The following is a 16,586-nucleotide window of genomic DNA, read 5'->3' on the forward strand; positions in this document are numbered from 1 at the left end:
TGCTGGGTCAATGGTTGGGTTTGATGATCTTAGAGGTCTTTTACAACCCAAAGGATTCTTTGATTCTGTGATTCTATCCTTACACCCGTGTTTCTGCCAGCTTTAATCCAGGAGTGTCCAAATACTGACTCTCTTCCTCCCTTTCCTCACACCAAGTGGAAAATGTACGCAAGCAGTTCCCACTCTAATTTAGGGCATTCTTTTTTTCAGCAATGCTTTGGGCACTGTGAGAGCAGGGGCAGGAGAATTTCCCACAGCTTTGCTTTCAGTCAGGAGGGGTATTAAGACTGCTCAGGACTAAGGACCGTGCAGGTTTGAGAGTTAATGTGCTGAGGCCTCAATAAATCTCTAGAGAGAGGCTTTGGGAATCACGCAGGCTGCATCAGCCCCAGTGCCTTTGTATTCCCAGCCCAGCCCCAGAGGGACTTTCCCTGGAGGTCTGCATGTTCCCTGCAAGTGAACAGTATGTATATATATGCAAGTCTTTGAGTAGCTGGTGTGTCAGACCTACCAGTTAAATTTTCTGTCGCAACTCTGAAAGTTTTATTTTTATTTAGTTGCAATGTGTAAAATTAGCCTTAGAATCATTGAACAGTTTGAGACATGTTCCACTAGTCCAGATTGCTCAAAGCCCCATCCAGCCTGGCCTTGAACAATTCCAGGGGTTGGGCATCCACAACTTCTCTGGGCATCGTGTTCCAGTGCCACACCACCCACTGAGTAATGAATTTCTTCGTAACATCTAATCTTGTCCTGAGTGAATAATTACCACTCTCTATGCAGTGAACTACATTTAATAGGGATGAAGTACACTACATTAATCTCTGTATTTATGAAAAAAGACACATTGTTTTGGAGGATCTGGTAGGTTTTGTTTTCGTTCAGTACATTCCTTAGCACATTTATAACCATCAAATAAGGCTTGGACTTGCGTGGGGAAATGTCAAATTCAAGAACTCTTAAAAGCTTCCAAGGTTTTATACTTTCTAAAGAGTATAAACAACAGCGTAAGAGGAGTTTGGAGTTTCACCATTCAAATCCAGTGGGCGATGGCTCATGGAAGAGTGAATAAGTTCAGTTCATCATGTCCCACCCTTTCTGAGAGAGCCAGTGCAGTTCCCTGCCTCACAGAACTGAAGACATTGAGATCTTCTCAAGTTTATGAATAGTGGTTTCATTAATCAATGGTTTGTGTACAGATTCTGTAACACACTGTCGTGCAGAGTTCTGGACTGAGCATCCGCTGCTTTCAACCTCTTGACTTAAATTAACTGTGTATTACCTTCAATTTGAAAAGAAAACAAGTGGCTCACTCACATTTCAGAGGGAAAACCATAATAGCCCCTATTGTAGAATTCTGTCTTTTTAAGTGCACTCTGCAGCCACCAAAAGCAGGACTCAGTTCTGTCCTGTGTCCACCTCAGAGAGCAAATCCATTAAGCAATTTTGTGCATTGCAGAAATGGTCTGTTTTCTATAAATTATGTAACTGTGCTGAGTATGTCTGTAAACTGGGTTTTGAACTGTGGGTATAGACAAGGGTAATTAGCTGCAAAAGATAATTTCAAAACAGTACATTGGATAAATTATGTTACCAGAAAATACTCTGTATTAAGGAAAACATTTTAAAACAACTTGTTTTATAAATTATACCAGCTGTGTTATGTATTGTAGTTAATTTTAATTACATCAAAATATGTAGAATTAAAAGCAGTGCAATGAGATGCATTTATAACCTTTCTAAGGGATGATTCTGCTATAGAGACTTTTGCTAGAAAATAAAAACAGGGAAATGAAGGAGGACTGGAACCATTTATTTCACTCTACCTGAGAAATGTTAGATATATTTTACTGGATACAACACCTAAAACAGAAATGGAAATAGAGAAATAGAGCCTCTGACCCTCAAAAGTAATAATGTTGGATAAATTAGCACTCTGGTTCCCACAGTAGAGTTGAGTGAAATGTTACAAGTTCTTAAAAGAGGAAATATTAAAATGTGTTACCTTTTTATCCCAAAACTATAACATCACTAACCTTCAGCAATGGCCTGCTTGAGGTACCTGGAATCAATAGCCACTGACTAACTGATTTTACTTTCCTTTTAATAACTGCTAAAATAAAGAGCAGGGATATCTTCGGGGTCTGAAACAAAAAATACCCTTTGTACCATGGTTTCTGCTTCAGGATTTGAGATGTCAGCCACAAACCACACACCATGGCCCTCGCCCAGCCCATGGCCACATAGCAAGAGGCAGTTTTTGAATGCTTCTATTGCTGCCACTCCGCTGCCTCTTCTTGGAACAACCACAGAGTCCAAACCTGAAAGCCCATCTCCAGTCTGCACCCATGCTGGTGTTTTTGTTGGGTCGGAAGTGTGATTTTGAATCTGATGTCCTCGTCCTCCCAACTTGTCCAGCTTCATTGTCTAGCATAGGTGTGTGGTGTATGAATTCCTTGCAGAGGAAAGGAAGCCAAGGTGTGTCAGAGCACGTCTCATGCACTTCCAGTCCTTGGAGCTCCTCTGTCCGTGGGACTGGACTACAACTAGTCCCAAGTCCTCAAAATGTGCAAGTCCTCAGCATCAGCTGTTCTGCTACGCTGCCTGCCAATGCAGAAGTGGCCTTCAGGTGTAATTTTCCCAGCTGATTGAAGGTATTTATACATGTGGATGTCTAAAGTGTCAAGCCCTTTCTTACTCAGCAAACATTGAAATACAGACTTAAGCCTAAGTCTCTTCTTAAATGGATGAGTTTGGGTTTAGAACTAGACTTCTGGGTGTGTTTAAGATTGAGAGCTGGCTATTTAAAGTTTGAAAGTCTCAGTGAGGGTTTTGATGGGTTTTTCAGAAGGAGTGTTGCCACTTCAATTGAATTAAAAACGTTTAAACATCCTTTATAATGTGGTCCTTGGGCCCTGGAAGCTGGCTCCTGTACCACACTGTAGAGCTGTGAAGATGTAGGAACCTGGATGTCAGAGGGTTTTTGGAAGAGTGGGACTCCTTAAATCACTTGGGAACAGACACCTGAAATATTCAATCACCTGAACATTAGTTAAGTGCTCATTATATTTGGAAGCCTTTGAAAAATCCATTACTTGTATCTTCAGCAACAAGGGGGCCTTTACAATCTGGTTCTTATGCTTTGTGACACTTCACAGGGTGATCTATAAATACCTGAAAAACCTGGGGCTATTGTTAAGGATACTTAAGTACCTCAGATACTTCTAAAACTTTCACCCTTATTAGTTTTCACAGCTGGGGGCTTATGTGAGAATAATTGGAAGTGTAAGGCAGTTTGGAAAGAAATCATTTGTGTGCTGAAGAACACTGCCTAAGCTCTACCTTACAACAAATTTGTCCTGCTGTTTTTCAGGTAAAGGTGATGTGTTTGGTGATATCTTCTGGAAGGAAACCAGCCTGGCCCACGCATGTGCCAACGTTCGGGCTCTGACATACTGCGACCTGCATATTATCAAACGAGAAGCCTTGCTTAAAGTGTTGGACTTCTATACTGCTTTTGCAAACTCCTTCTCGAGGAATCTCACACTCACCTGCAATTTGAGGAAGCGGGTAAGGCAACAGGTCTTGTTTTCTCCCTCTCTCTCACCGCCTGCACGCTCTGCAGAGTGTTTGCAGTGTTTAACAACCCCCGATTCACTCTTGATGTTTTAAGGTCATTGCAGATTGACTGGCCTTTCAATAACTCCTGTCACTGCTTGTAATGATGGCTCAATAAAAGTTACCTGTAGATTTGCAGTTCTGAAGAGCAGCCCTAGCAGGATGATACATGAATTACATTTCTTTGCCTTTTCTTCGTAGTTATTGGTTTTCATTTTGTTGCTGTTTTTTTTTTCCCCATTGCATAAATTTATAAAGTTATATTTTATGGAATCATAGAATCCAGATTCTGGATTCCTTAAGGGAAGGAATTAGTCTTTCATCTGCTAAGATACAGTTCAGAGGACAGTCTGATGGATCTGTATGGCATAGGCCAACTAAGAGAAATTTATTGATGTTAAATAAATAAAACACACTCATCAAAAGTACTTCTTGCAGTCACATAGTCCAGAATTTTAATATGACAGTGATTTTACATTCACAGCTCACTTCTTAAACCCTCCTGCTTGTTTTATAATCAATCAACAATGCTCAGTATCCATTAGTTCTTTCAAAGAACACTCAATCTAAAAATTAATTAGCTATAAGGACAAATCTTGCAAACAGGTTAAGGGATTCTTTAATTCGCATTGCGGCTGCAAAATTTCATCTTTATGATTTTTTTATGATTGATGAGGGTTATATAAATTTCATTTTCATAGAGAAATCTCATAACAATGATTTATAGATTACTGAGTATTAACTGTGATCCTCTAGCTGCTGAAGCACATTTTTCTGCAGCTGTACCTTGGGCATCTCACCTGACAACGTACCAAGGCTACCTCAGTTTTTCACAAGACAGTTTCAGCCTCTGCAGTAACAGGAGTTCAACACAACTAGATTTTTACTTTTTGAAGTCTAGTTTCTCTCTATTCGCTGGAGCATCGTACAAACACTGCTTTCAGAGGAGGTTTAGTTTTTAGTGCATTCCTTGTGCTCATTAATATCCCAAATGTGGCACAAAGTACCCATGGCAAAAAGCAGATGGAATGGGATTACAGTCCCCCTCTGTCTGTGCTGGAGCCCAAAAGAGCTGATTTATAATCAGGTTTGGTTCCAGCTTGTCAGCTTACCTCTGACTTTAAGGTTGTTAACTCCACTTCAGACCTGAAGGAGGGTTTTGGGGCTTGGAAGCTGGCTTGGGGTTTCTAGCTTATCACTTATCTGTTGATAAGAAGTGCTCTCAAGACTTGACTTTAGCAACCCCCCCTTGCCATCTCACGTGCCACCAACTACAGCCCTGCCATGACAATTCTGCTCAGGCATTGCTGATGGTGATTTCATGGGACAAGATAATGCCACATACATTGTACCAAAGTGTATTCTTTCGTTCTTAAAACCGTGAACCTGTCACTTCAGTTTGCTTCCTGAGCAAAACACGGACATGTCTTTTCCTGACAGGGCAGTGTGCTGGAATTCAACTCTGTAGTCCGTGGATGCCTATGGGGAATAGCCCTCTGGCTGAGTCTTCATGGATTTTCTTCTCTCTCACACACATTTTTTTAAGGAAAATTGGTTTCCCTGAAGGGTCCTGGCGTACGGAGTCACCCAGGTGGAAAAATTCAAAGAACCCAAGTTCTCAGTACAGATACTTGCTCCCTAGCTCAGTGTTAGGTACGTAGACTTTGCCATGGGGACAGTGACTCACAGTAAGTAGGAAGAACATTCCTAAGGAAATGTTAGATTTTGAAGAAGGAAAGGAAGTGTTGGCTGAGGGCATGTGTGGGGGTTACGTGAGAGCGAATGAAGAGTCAAAGAAAGGTTGTGTCAATGGGGTACATGCAGAGTGGAATTAATTTAATTAAAAGTTGTGTGATAATGTCCAAGGTAGTCACCAATCACCTTCATAGCCCGTGGAATGGTCCTTCTAGAAGGTAATCATCTTGCCCCTCTTCAGTGCCCAGTGTGGGATGGGAAAAACATCCCCTTTCGATTTTGAGAGTGTCCATGATCACTAACTTTTAAATAATTAGGGACATCAAATGAACTGCACCTGTCTCCTGCAGTTTTAGTCAATAACTACTTGTTTGGAGGAGTCTTGCTTCTAGCATTGCAGTAAGATGTGCTGAGCCAGAGCCTGCCTTGCAGAAATTCTGTGTTTTGTTCCTAGGCACAAAGCAGATCATGCTACGTTCAGCACCAGAGACGCAACCTAAGTCCTGTTACATAAAGTTATTCAGGGGATTGTTTCAAACCTCCTATCTGCTGAAAGTATACATGATTCCCTGTTGGGCATAGAAGCATTTTGACGGTGAGCTCATCTCTGAGGAAAAGCAGTGCCGTGCAGGACAGTTCCATCAGGCGAGCAGAAAGCAGTTGTTCAGGCAGCGAGGCTGGGCTTGACAGCTGCACTGTACTGCAGCAGTTTGTGCTGGCGTCACGCAATCTAAATGGAAAGAAAATCATTGTCTCCTTTAATTGATTTCAATAGAAATATATACTTAGCACTTTTTCTACATAGTCATCGCTCATAAGGTTTGACATCTAATTATAACATAAATGCGCTCCTTCGTGGTTCTGTGCACAAGAAAGTGGCTGTTCTCACTGTCAGAAATGTATAGGGCAGAAGTCTTCTCTCATCAGGTCTGCTCTTTGAAACACACATACGTGGATTTGAGTGCACACATGTGTTTGTGCTGCCCTGTCCCTCAACCAGCACTTTGATGTAGTCCACAGAATGCAAAATATTTAGACATTCAAAAGGCTAATAAATTAATAATAGTACTGAGCACAAAAGGTTATTTCCACACGACAGGGAAGCGAAAGTCTTGTTGAAGTGGGAAAATAATGTTTTCTCACTCCCAAGTAACATTTAGAGCCTGGCATGTTGAATGACCTCCTTAAGGCATCTGCTCAGCTAAAGTATTGCAGCATATCATGTTCCATGCTCTGAAATCTTTACGGCACATCTAACATCACTAATGCACACTCCAAGGCAGAACCAGGACTTTGAACTTCCTCTTTTTTTCTTTTTTTCCTCACCCCAAACAAGGAAAATAACTATTCTGGAAAGATATCCTTTAAAATCACAATGAGATCACATAGCTGCCTCTGAGTACTGAAAGTTACAAAGCAGTGTTTGGGATGAGTCTTCAAAGAGTTAATTGCTGCCTTCTGATGCTGGAAGAGAATATTAATAATGTCTAATTCATTAAGTGCCTTTCAAGATTTCACACAGCTGGAGGGGGGCCTCTGAAAGCTTGAGCCATGGAGCTTGACCTGAGGAGGAGAGTCAAGACTGATCTATGGGAGGCTCTGTGGCGTCCCAGCCTTAAGGGGAAGGAACACCCAAGATTTGTAGATGCTTGTGGTCAAAAGGAACAACAGAGGTCAGAGGGTCTGCAAAAGCGTGCTTTTATTTAGTGAATTACACACTTGGCATGGAAATTGGTGTAAGTTAGTCCCTGATCTCCTTATATAAGCACATGGCAGTGGGTTTTGAATAAAGGGATGGGGTGAAAGGGAAGAGAGAGAGAATAATTAAGGAGAGGGCAAAAGAAAGATAGAAAGTAAGGCAGGAGGGAAGGAAGGAAGGAAGAGCACCAGTCTTGGCTCCAGCATTGATCCAACTGGGCCACAAGGTGCACATGTGCCCAGGCTTCTTGGAGGTACCTGTTAATAGATAGGTTTTCCCCACCTGGAAATAAGTTTCTCATTTTCTGTGCAAATTAGTTATCGTGTGCAGTCCATTCTTCCAGACCTTTCTGGAAATGAGTTGCAAGGCTTTGGGGGCCTTGGGGGGTCTTGATCCCCTCCTGCAGTCCATGCCTGCTTTTTAACCTCATTCCTGCACTTGCACTGGACTGTGTCGTGCTGATCTCCAGGAGTCAGAACAAGGATGTTTGTCCTGGAAAAGTGCTGCCCTACCTTCATATGCCCCCCTGATCCATCCACATCCTGTTCTTTTTGAGAGTGTATCATTACCAACAATCTTTGGTTGGCTCCACAGCTTTCCAAAAATTGGTGTTTTAGACATACACATTAGCTCCCTTATCTTCTAGGCTTCTACAGGCTCAAACCCATATAAATAAATAAATATACATTTTATTGATTGTCAAAATTCAGGAAGGAAGTCCTATAGCAAGCCCCCAAATGTGCTCCCACAGAAAACAAGTGTTCAGCTAAAATATTTTTAAGGGTTTTTTTTTTTCCCCTTTTCTCATCATTGCTTCTGTTTGCACCAGATAATGTACCACTGAACTGCAAGCCCAATGTAGCCTGTGCAAGTGCAGGGAAAAATCCAACTGAAATTTTGTCCCTCCTGAAATCACAGCTAAAATTCTCCCGTGCTTCAGCACATCAAAGATTTCCCACACAGCTTTTAAGGCACAAAGTCACATCTTGCTGTTTTCTACCAAGGGCAAAATGAGCTGTGTTAAAGGAATGAGTCAGGAGCAGCCTGGGAAGAGGACAATTGTTCGTATCTGACCTCTGGTGCACTTGCTCGTGGAAGGTGTGCTGGAGAGTGAGCCAAGGAGATGTGAGGAGAAATGAGCACCTTTAAGGCAGCGAAATCCCATTCAGAGAGGCTCAGCTTTTTTCCCTGTGATGCTCTTAAAGCCGGGGACAGCACTGAGAGCAAAGGATGTTATCTAATTCCTCTAGCACACTGAATCTATGAGGCTTTTTAGCTGGTTAGGCCACCAGACTGTGTTAACACGCATGTCCTATTTTCCTTTTTATTTCAGATTAGAATAGTTTCTTTTTAAATTGCCTTCCTGTTCTTGCTTGAGATTTTAATGCATTGCGTGTGGTTTCTCGACTGAAACACTCGTCATTTCTTGTCACGTAGTTTTTAGAAAAGCTTTATTTTAACTTGAATTCTGCATTCACATCTAAAAGTGAAGGTTGTACCAAGGTCCATTCAAGATCCCTGTTTTCATTTTTAAGACCCTCCCGATGGTGTGCTTTATTAGTGAGTGTCCTGATGGAGAAGCAATGCGAGAGACAAAAAGCATCACTTGGTGTATCGGCCCTTGCCCCTGAAGGTCGCGCGTCTTCTGATGAACCTGAGGACTTTCACAGGTTTTGAGCTCTGAATTAAGCCATTCACAATTACACAGCTTGGTTCAGAGCTGTTTGCACTTCACCCACTGGTGCTCACACTCAGTCCCGATCAGTTGTGGGAAGGGATCAGAGCACTGTCCTTGGGCAACTCTGGCAAACAGAAAACTGGGGGGTTACTGGAGCAGGATGTGCTGAGCACCTCCTCTGCCCCGTGGTGAATCTCACTGTCAGATTCCTCATCCATTTTCACCTTTTTTCAGTCTGTTATTAGGAACTTTCTCCATGTGGGACAGTGATGATGGCAAAGCCTATCTGGGAAAAACAAGTATTTCCTTCATTATTAATGAAGAGAAACAGGGGAGAAAATCATATTTTTTAGGGAGCTGCTGTGACTGATAATGTAGATCAGCTGGTGGGGGCTTCAATGGAGTCCTAGTCTCCTGTGACAGGGCATGTGCCAACCCCCAGGCTTGCACTCGATCCTCATCCTTCTCTCACTCCTGGTACTTTCCTTATGCAGCTTATTCCTCTGCTAGTTTAAGGGTCCATGGGAGTGCAGGATCAAGCCTCTGGATAGATCCCTTGGCAGATTCAACAGACCAATTTATATCATGGCTTACGTGGGCAGCAAGTTTTTGGCATGACTCAGAGTTTGTTTGTAACTCAGTGACTTCCTTAAACCTATTGAAAATTAAATTGATCAACTCCTTGGCGACAATGTGTATGGCGTGTTTCCTTTCCCTATTAGTATCTTGTTAGGGACTCAGAGCATCTGCAGGCTGATACATCCTGCTGCTTGCTGGCCCTAGGCAAGGCAAAGGGACACACAGGGCAGTGCCCAGCCAGGCACAGTGACACCCTTTTCACTTCTTCAGGGTCACAGCCCATAGCTGTGCTGCCTGTGACATTGTGTTTGGGTGTCTACAGCTCTTGCTTTGTTACTGCAGTATCAGGCAACTCTCTTGTGCCATGGCAAAAGACACCTTTCTCAGCTCTTGCTTTTACTCCTCACTCTCTTTTCCTGTAACCCCAACAAAAGTAATGCACCTTATTCCTCTTTTTCCTCATTATCTTTTTGTTAAGCAATAACGTCAGCTCAATTTGGGTATATTTAACAGTATGGTAAATAGGGGTGTTTGCCTCCTCCTGCTCTCTATGTAGAGCTCACAGACCAGCCTTGTTCTTAATTTCATCAAATTCCTTTCTCTGTCTCCATGTGAGAAAGGAAAGATTGCTTTACCTTGTCTCAGGATGCTCCTGCCCTTTTCTCTCCCTCTCTGGTCTTTAGTTTTTGCTTCTTTTATATTGTCACGAAAAATTAAGTCCTATAGTCGTAGTTTATCTTCAGTGATTGTTTAGCGTGATTACAGAGCAAATAAGTTATACCCTTGACAGTCAATTTGGTTTTATTTTGTTTATATCTTAGCAGATGCTGCAGCCACCATTATGCTTGAAAAAGCTTTCATTTTGGACAATATTTTGTGTTTTTTATTGTTTAGCTTTACTGCATTCACATCTATCTCCAAATACGTTAATATTCAATTGCAATATTTCCTGTAGGACTGTTTCACTGATTTATATATAATACCACCTCTGATGATGTCTAGACTTGTATATTGAACGTACATGGGCCAGAAGAGCCCAGTTCAAGCCTTCAAATGATCAGTGCGACCATGTCCAAATTGCCGATTTAGTGGTCCTGGGCTGGAAATTTTTTGAGAAACTGCTAAGAGATCTGTGCCAAACCTATATGAGGAATTTATCAGTACAGATAATGGAGAAATTCCTTGTGTATTTGTATCTATGTGGTTACAGACAGCCCAGCACAATCCATGCTCCACCTTCTGCCACTGGGAGACCCATGGATCCTCCTGAGTGAGGATTACAGGTCTGAGGCTAGAGTTTTTTCTGCAGTTCTTCCCTCCTATCTGCTGCTCCCCTGATCAATTCTTTGTGTCTTTGCTCCTCTTCAGGGATTTGAGTTTAAGGCATTCAAAGCAAGGAAGTCAGTCCTTGGAGGACTCTGCATGACTTTGCCAGGTAGAAGAGCAGCATAAAAATTCAGAGGGAAAGCTGCAGCAGGATTAACTTCACCCCTTGGTGCCTCCCTGCCAGACGGCATAGGGCAGCTGTCTGAGCAGAGTGAGTGCTGTGAGGGCTGTCTGTGGGTTTGCTCTCTTGCTTTTGTAGCTGTGAGACTGACCTTTTTTGTGTGCCTCCCTCCCTTCCCTCTCCTTTTGCCACTTCATCGTCTCCTGTACAATGGTCTCTTCTGGGCACTCTTCAGGTCACACTGACTGTGGGAAATAAGGGGTACAGGAGCAATTGCACAACTGAATCCACTCTCTGGAGGCACAGAGGGAGCACAGTGGGTTTTTTTCTCCTTTGACAAGCACAGTGTGCTTCCTCGGTTGTGACCCTGCTCCTGGATAAGTGCAGGAGTTGCTGATAAGCCTGAAATCTCCTGAGTGCCTCCAGAGAAGGACAGCAAAGCTGGTGAAGGGGCTGGAAAGAGTTTCCTGTGAGGAGCAGCTGAGGACTTTTGGCTTGTCTAGTTTGGAGAAAAGGAGGCTGAGGGGTGACCTTATTGCTCCCTACAGCTGCCTGAGGAGGGGAAGTGGAGAGAGAGGTGCTGACCTCTTCTCCCTGGGATCCAATGACAAGGCATGTGGGGATGGTTCAAAGCTGCTCCAGGAAAGGTTTACACTGGAAATTAGGAAGCATTTCTTTACTGAGAGGATGGTCAAACACTGGAACAGATTTCTTAGAGAGATGGTCGATGTCCCCACCCTATCAACATTTAAGAGGCATTTGGATATTGCCCTTAACAACATGCTATAACTTTTGGTCAGCCCCAAAGTAGTCAGGCAGTTGAATTAGATGATGGTTGTAGATCTCTTTCTCCTGTCCTGTCCTGTCCTGTCCTCAAGGACTTAGGTATCTTACTGAGTGTTTAAATACTTACCTAAAAACCAGGGCACTGTATATCTCAGGGTCTTTGGGTAGTATGTTTTCATGGTGCAGTCTGGATTAACACATTCTGCCTTTAGACTGCAGGCAGATGCAGAGATCAGCCAATGCACTATCATCTTTAATAGTGTTTCAGAGCCAAATTAATCCCACAGGGTACCAGCAGGCCACTATTCTATTCTGAATATAATCTCTGAGTTAAATACCTTTCTCAGACATCCTGACCATGCTTCCGTGGGAGCAAGAGACAAATCACCAACTCTGTTAAAAGCAGGGCTGAGCCCAGTTCTGATAATCCTTTGGCATTACAGAGGTTGACTTAATTTTTTTCCTGGATGTGTAACTTCCCTGTCTAAATCTAAATCAAAAAGACATTGTATGCTGCTTGTTTTCTGTTTTTTCTTGAGAAATGCAATTTAGCATACTTCCCGTTCAAGGATCTTAGAACAGCATGGTACAGCTGCAGAAAAAATAATGTGTGCTGATGTGATGCTTTCTGCACGCAGGGACCCAGAGTCTGTTACAAAAGGCACTCTGCTGATTTACCCCAGTGAAAGGTATGAACACCTCTTCTTCAGGCAGGCAGTGCAATGTGGGTGATTTATTTGTGTGTGGAAGGATCATCAAACAGGAATGTCAGGGGTGGGCAGCATCCATAGGAAAACAAAAATGTGAACTGGCTGTCCTAGAGTGAAGATCCAGATTGATGATGATTTGCTAATGTGCTTTTTGTGAATTGATACCATTTTCTTATTTAGAAATCTGTCATAATTAAAAGATTCTCCTTAGCTGACTCAGAAACCCTCTGCAGGCTGTCTGCTAATATGAGTTCAGGGCAGCGTTGATTGCACAGGACATGACTGATGATAAAAAAATAAATCAAAGGTTTACTATTTTTAATCTTGTAAATATTAAAAAATGAACATTTTGTGTTCACCTCCCCTCATCGATTAAAATTGATGCTTTTAATCTGTTCCAGCTGCAAAGGAAGAGGAGGGAATGTGCATGGTGCAGTGGGAAGAAATGTTGCCAATTCGTTTTTGATTTCCAGTTAAGAAAGTTTTTACCATCAGGCAGGCAGGATTTGCACGGGAAGTGGGGAAAGAGATCTGTTGTGTTATCTCACAGCCCTCCAAGCAATTAGCCCAGAGCAATGCCTTTCTTCTTGCTGAGCCCAATTACTGTGTAGTTCTTCAACTTTTTCAATGCGATAACTGCAAAAGAAAGGGGGAAATGTTAAAAAACCTGAAATGTTTAATTCCATCATTGCTTCCTGGGGCTGAACATCAGAAATTTTAGTAACACAGCACAACATGACTTGCAGATATAAAAATGAGTTTCTGTTAAACCTTAGTTCTGCAAGATTGGGAATGCCGGTTGCAATGCACCCAAAACTGTGTCTGGGGAAAGAGAACTTCTGCCCGTTCCTTGGGATCATATCAGTGGATTCCTGTAGGCTTCACAGGGTGCAGGCAGAGCTTTAGCATTCATCTAAGTGGGAGTTTCCTGGCTTTGCCCAAAATGGGATCCATTTTGACCCACCCGCTAATGATCAGTAACAACTTCAGAGCAATTCTGCTGTGGAGATAGCACAGATTTTATTTATTCTTCCCTTACCCTCTCTGGGCAGGTTTTTGCCTTGACTTGCACAGAAAGGCTCCTCAAATAAATAAATGAATAGCTTCTCATATGCTAAATAAAACTCTCTGCATAAGGCCTTTCTTTTCTGTGCAAGTATAAATCCTTTAATCTATTATTTTTCAGTACACACTTCACAGATGCAATAATATCCAAATGTGCTGGTTCAGCATGTGATAATCATTACAGCCCTGCAAATCCTAGATTTACCTTACTTTGAGTGGTATTTTGGGTCTGCTTTCTACAGTGCATGTAGGAAAGGATTAAATTGTAAACAAAGTGCAAGAGAAACTGTGTGTGGAAGTTTGCATAAATCCCACTAGTTTTAGTTAAAAATAAAACTGAGCCTGTCACTTCCAACTTAATGATAGCTGATTGACTGTGCCTTTTTTAATTGTGTGCCAGTGGCAGTGGTTAGCAAGCTGCCTTGTTTTAGGCCCCATGCAAAGAAAGTCTGGAGGAGCAATTTTGAGATTTGATTAAATACATACCAGAAGTGGGCATAGCTGTCAGGAGGGACAGGGAAATTCTGGGAAGCACCTGAAATGAGCTGAGTTCCCTATTATTGCACTTTTGAGCAACTTACTGACAGGCAAAAATACTCCATATGTTTAGGAAGGAGTATATATTATTAATTCATGTTTTTCCACATATTTTTACTTCTCAGTTTTCACAGTCCTTACCCTCAATTTGTGTCCCTTCCTAAAGATAACAGAACCACAATATAGTTTTCAGATGTAAGTTAGTGTTAAAAAAAGGAGCATAGTGTGAGCATTTATAAAAGCCCCTGATTCTCTTAACTCCATTAATTAAACTGTCAGTGATCTTTTAAACTTTGGGACCTCCCCTCTGACTTTTAGGTGAATTTAAGGGTTTTTATTAGTACTCCACAAAGATGTCTCAGCTGCCAAAAAGTTTCTGTATAATGTTTCCTATCTAAGTATTTCCATCAGTCACTGTACCTCCAGAGCAGGGGGACTTAAGCTCTCCGTGCTCTGTGAGTACATATCCCTTTGGAAGCAGTCCATTTTCCTCTGGTTTTTATTATGAACAACACTCCTGTTACCACAGGAACAGCTCTGGCTTTTTCTGAGAGCCTAAAACACTTTGCACTCCCTTAAAAATGTGAAAATGGGGACTTGAGCAACCAGCAGATGACAGCAGGAAAGAGCAGCCATTCCAAATCAGGATATTTCTAACCAGTTAGATGAAATGTAGCATTTTTATTGTGATTAACTTTGCTTTTCCAATCTTGCCCATCGCTTCCCTGTCAGTGCACAGACTTACAGTTTTCCTTTGCTGTGTCCCTGACCTTATCAGAGCATTTCTGCATCTCAGCAATTAATTTCTGCATCTAACCTCACTGTTTTCAATAATTCTGCCTTGCTTGACTCAGTGCCATTGTAGTGAATTTCCATCTCCATCATATGTCTAAGGCAAATCCATTTTTAAATGTAACAGCTTTGTTGGTCAGAGCAGTTCAATTATGAATGACCATCCTGCTCCCAGGCTGTATTAGCCCTCCTGCCAAAGAAGGCCACAGTAGAAATGTAAATGGATGAACTGAATCATGCATGTTTTTCATGTGTTATTAATTGTCCCTGTTCCCATTTATTAAAGGACTCAGACAACAACCTCAAGATGTTCTACAAAAGTACATGAATAGTAATTTACAAGCTCAGTGCAGCCATGCATTAATATACCAAACAAACGCCTGACTGAGCTGCATGAACCACCAGCCATAACTTAAAGCATTTTTCAGAAATTTTGAACAAAGGCACTGTTTGCCTTGTGGCCCACTTGGGGACGTGTCTCAGGAAGAGCTTCCTCCCGGACCAGTCAGGCTCAAATTCAGTGCAACATGTCAGATAGCTGCTAATAGGGTAGGTAAGGAATCTGCTGGGACAGAGACTGAATTTGCAAAATCCCCAACAGCCTCCTTTAGCCTTGCTAGTCTTCTTGGGAGCAGATGCTCTTACTCCATGGATCAACCCTGCCCCACGAGAGGACCATGAAATTGTAGAATTACAAAATGGTTTGGGTCAGTTTGACTTTAAAGATCATTCCAACACCCCTGCCATGGGCAGGGACATCTTCCAATAGGCCAGGTTGCTCAAAGCCCCATCTAGTGAGGCCTTGAACACTTCCAGGGATGGGGCATCCGCAGCTTCTCTGGGCAACTTGTTCCAGTGCCACACCACCCCCCCAGGAAAGAATTTCTTCCTTATATCTAATCTGAATCTACTCTCTTTCATTTTGAAGCCATTCCCCCTTGTCCTGTCACTCCATGCCCTTGGCAGAATTCCCTCTCCACTTCTCTTGCACTGAAAGAAGCTCTAAGGTCTACCTGGAGCCTTCTGTTCTCCAGGCTGAACAAGCCCAACTTTCTCCACCTGTCTTCGTAGGTGAGGTGCTCCAGCCCCCTGAGCATCTTCATGGCTCCAACATCTGACACAGTAGCACATCTGTAGGCATTCCCTGGCAAACCCCACTGAGAAGAGTCAGCCTCCTAGGAGTGCCTGGAAAAGGCCTTCCTGGGAGAAGGGGACTGAAGAACTGCTGTTGTGTGGAAGGCTTAGGGTTAGCTGGATTTTTCAGACAGCAGGGAAAAAAATCAAACTAGAGAAAACCAGAGACATGATTTAGCCAAAGTCTCTGAGTTCAGAAGGACCTCTGTGAGGCAAACACAGCATCAAAGATGGAAAGTAACAGAGCCAGAGGTAGAGATCTGTACTTCTGTCTGGTATCTTTCTAATCCTTGCAGCAGCATTTATCCTGTACCAACTGGTGTTTTGTTAATTCTGTGTGCACAGGGAGCGCATTCAAACAGTGTGTAAATAGGGTGCAGCATGGTCAAAAATGGGGAGATACAGAATCATCAGTATGATTGATTGCAAAGACCTGGTTTTTATGCAGGTACAGGGTTTTCTTACTAGCCCCAGACAGGAAGAGGGGATTGACTCCAGTTTTACATGAGGACGTCATTTCTGATCACTTTTAAAGCCAGATTTGCCAGAGTATACAATACTGAGGATTACAAACTAATTTGCTTTGGTCTGGAGCAATGAGATAAGCTAAGGCTGCAAAAACAGCAGGCTCAGCCCCTAAGGAGCATCCTGTGTCAGTGCCTAAATGCATGGATAGGAACATAGTGCTGATGAGCTTTACAAAGACCCACATCTAGAAAAGAGGTGATGTCTGCGATACAGATAATAGGGAAGATCATCAAGAAACACATGATAAAAATGGAAGGAACTTTCCCCAAGAATAGATTGGATGTGTAGGCCCAGTAGAATGATACCCACAACTAGGAT

The 16,586-nt window shown here is 42.5% G+C and overlaps 1 protein-coding gene across 1 annotated transcript in view; it reads left to right on the top strand.

Annotated features, from left to right (window-relative positions):
• KCNH5 (potassium voltage-gated channel subfamily H member 5) overlaps positions 1-16,586 on the top strand; it is a 166,262-nt gene that overhangs the window by 120,398 nt on the left and 29,278 nt on the right. The window contains exon 10 of the mRNA XM_027716681.2: positions 3,374-3,570. Coding sequence (XP_027572482.1) covers positions 3,374-3,570 — 197 coding nt within the window. The remainder of the gene's footprint in view (positions 1-3,373; positions 3,571-16,586) is intronic.

The sequence above is a fragment of the Pipra filicauda genome, unplaced genomic scaffold (genome assembly GCF_003945595.2).
Source record: "Pipra filicauda isolate LSUMZ 115617 unplaced genomic scaffold, ASM394559v2 scaffold151_size3305965_pilon, whole genome shotgun sequence".
NCBI lineage: Eukaryota > Metazoa > Chordata > Aves > Passeriformes > Pipridae > Pipra > Pipra filicauda.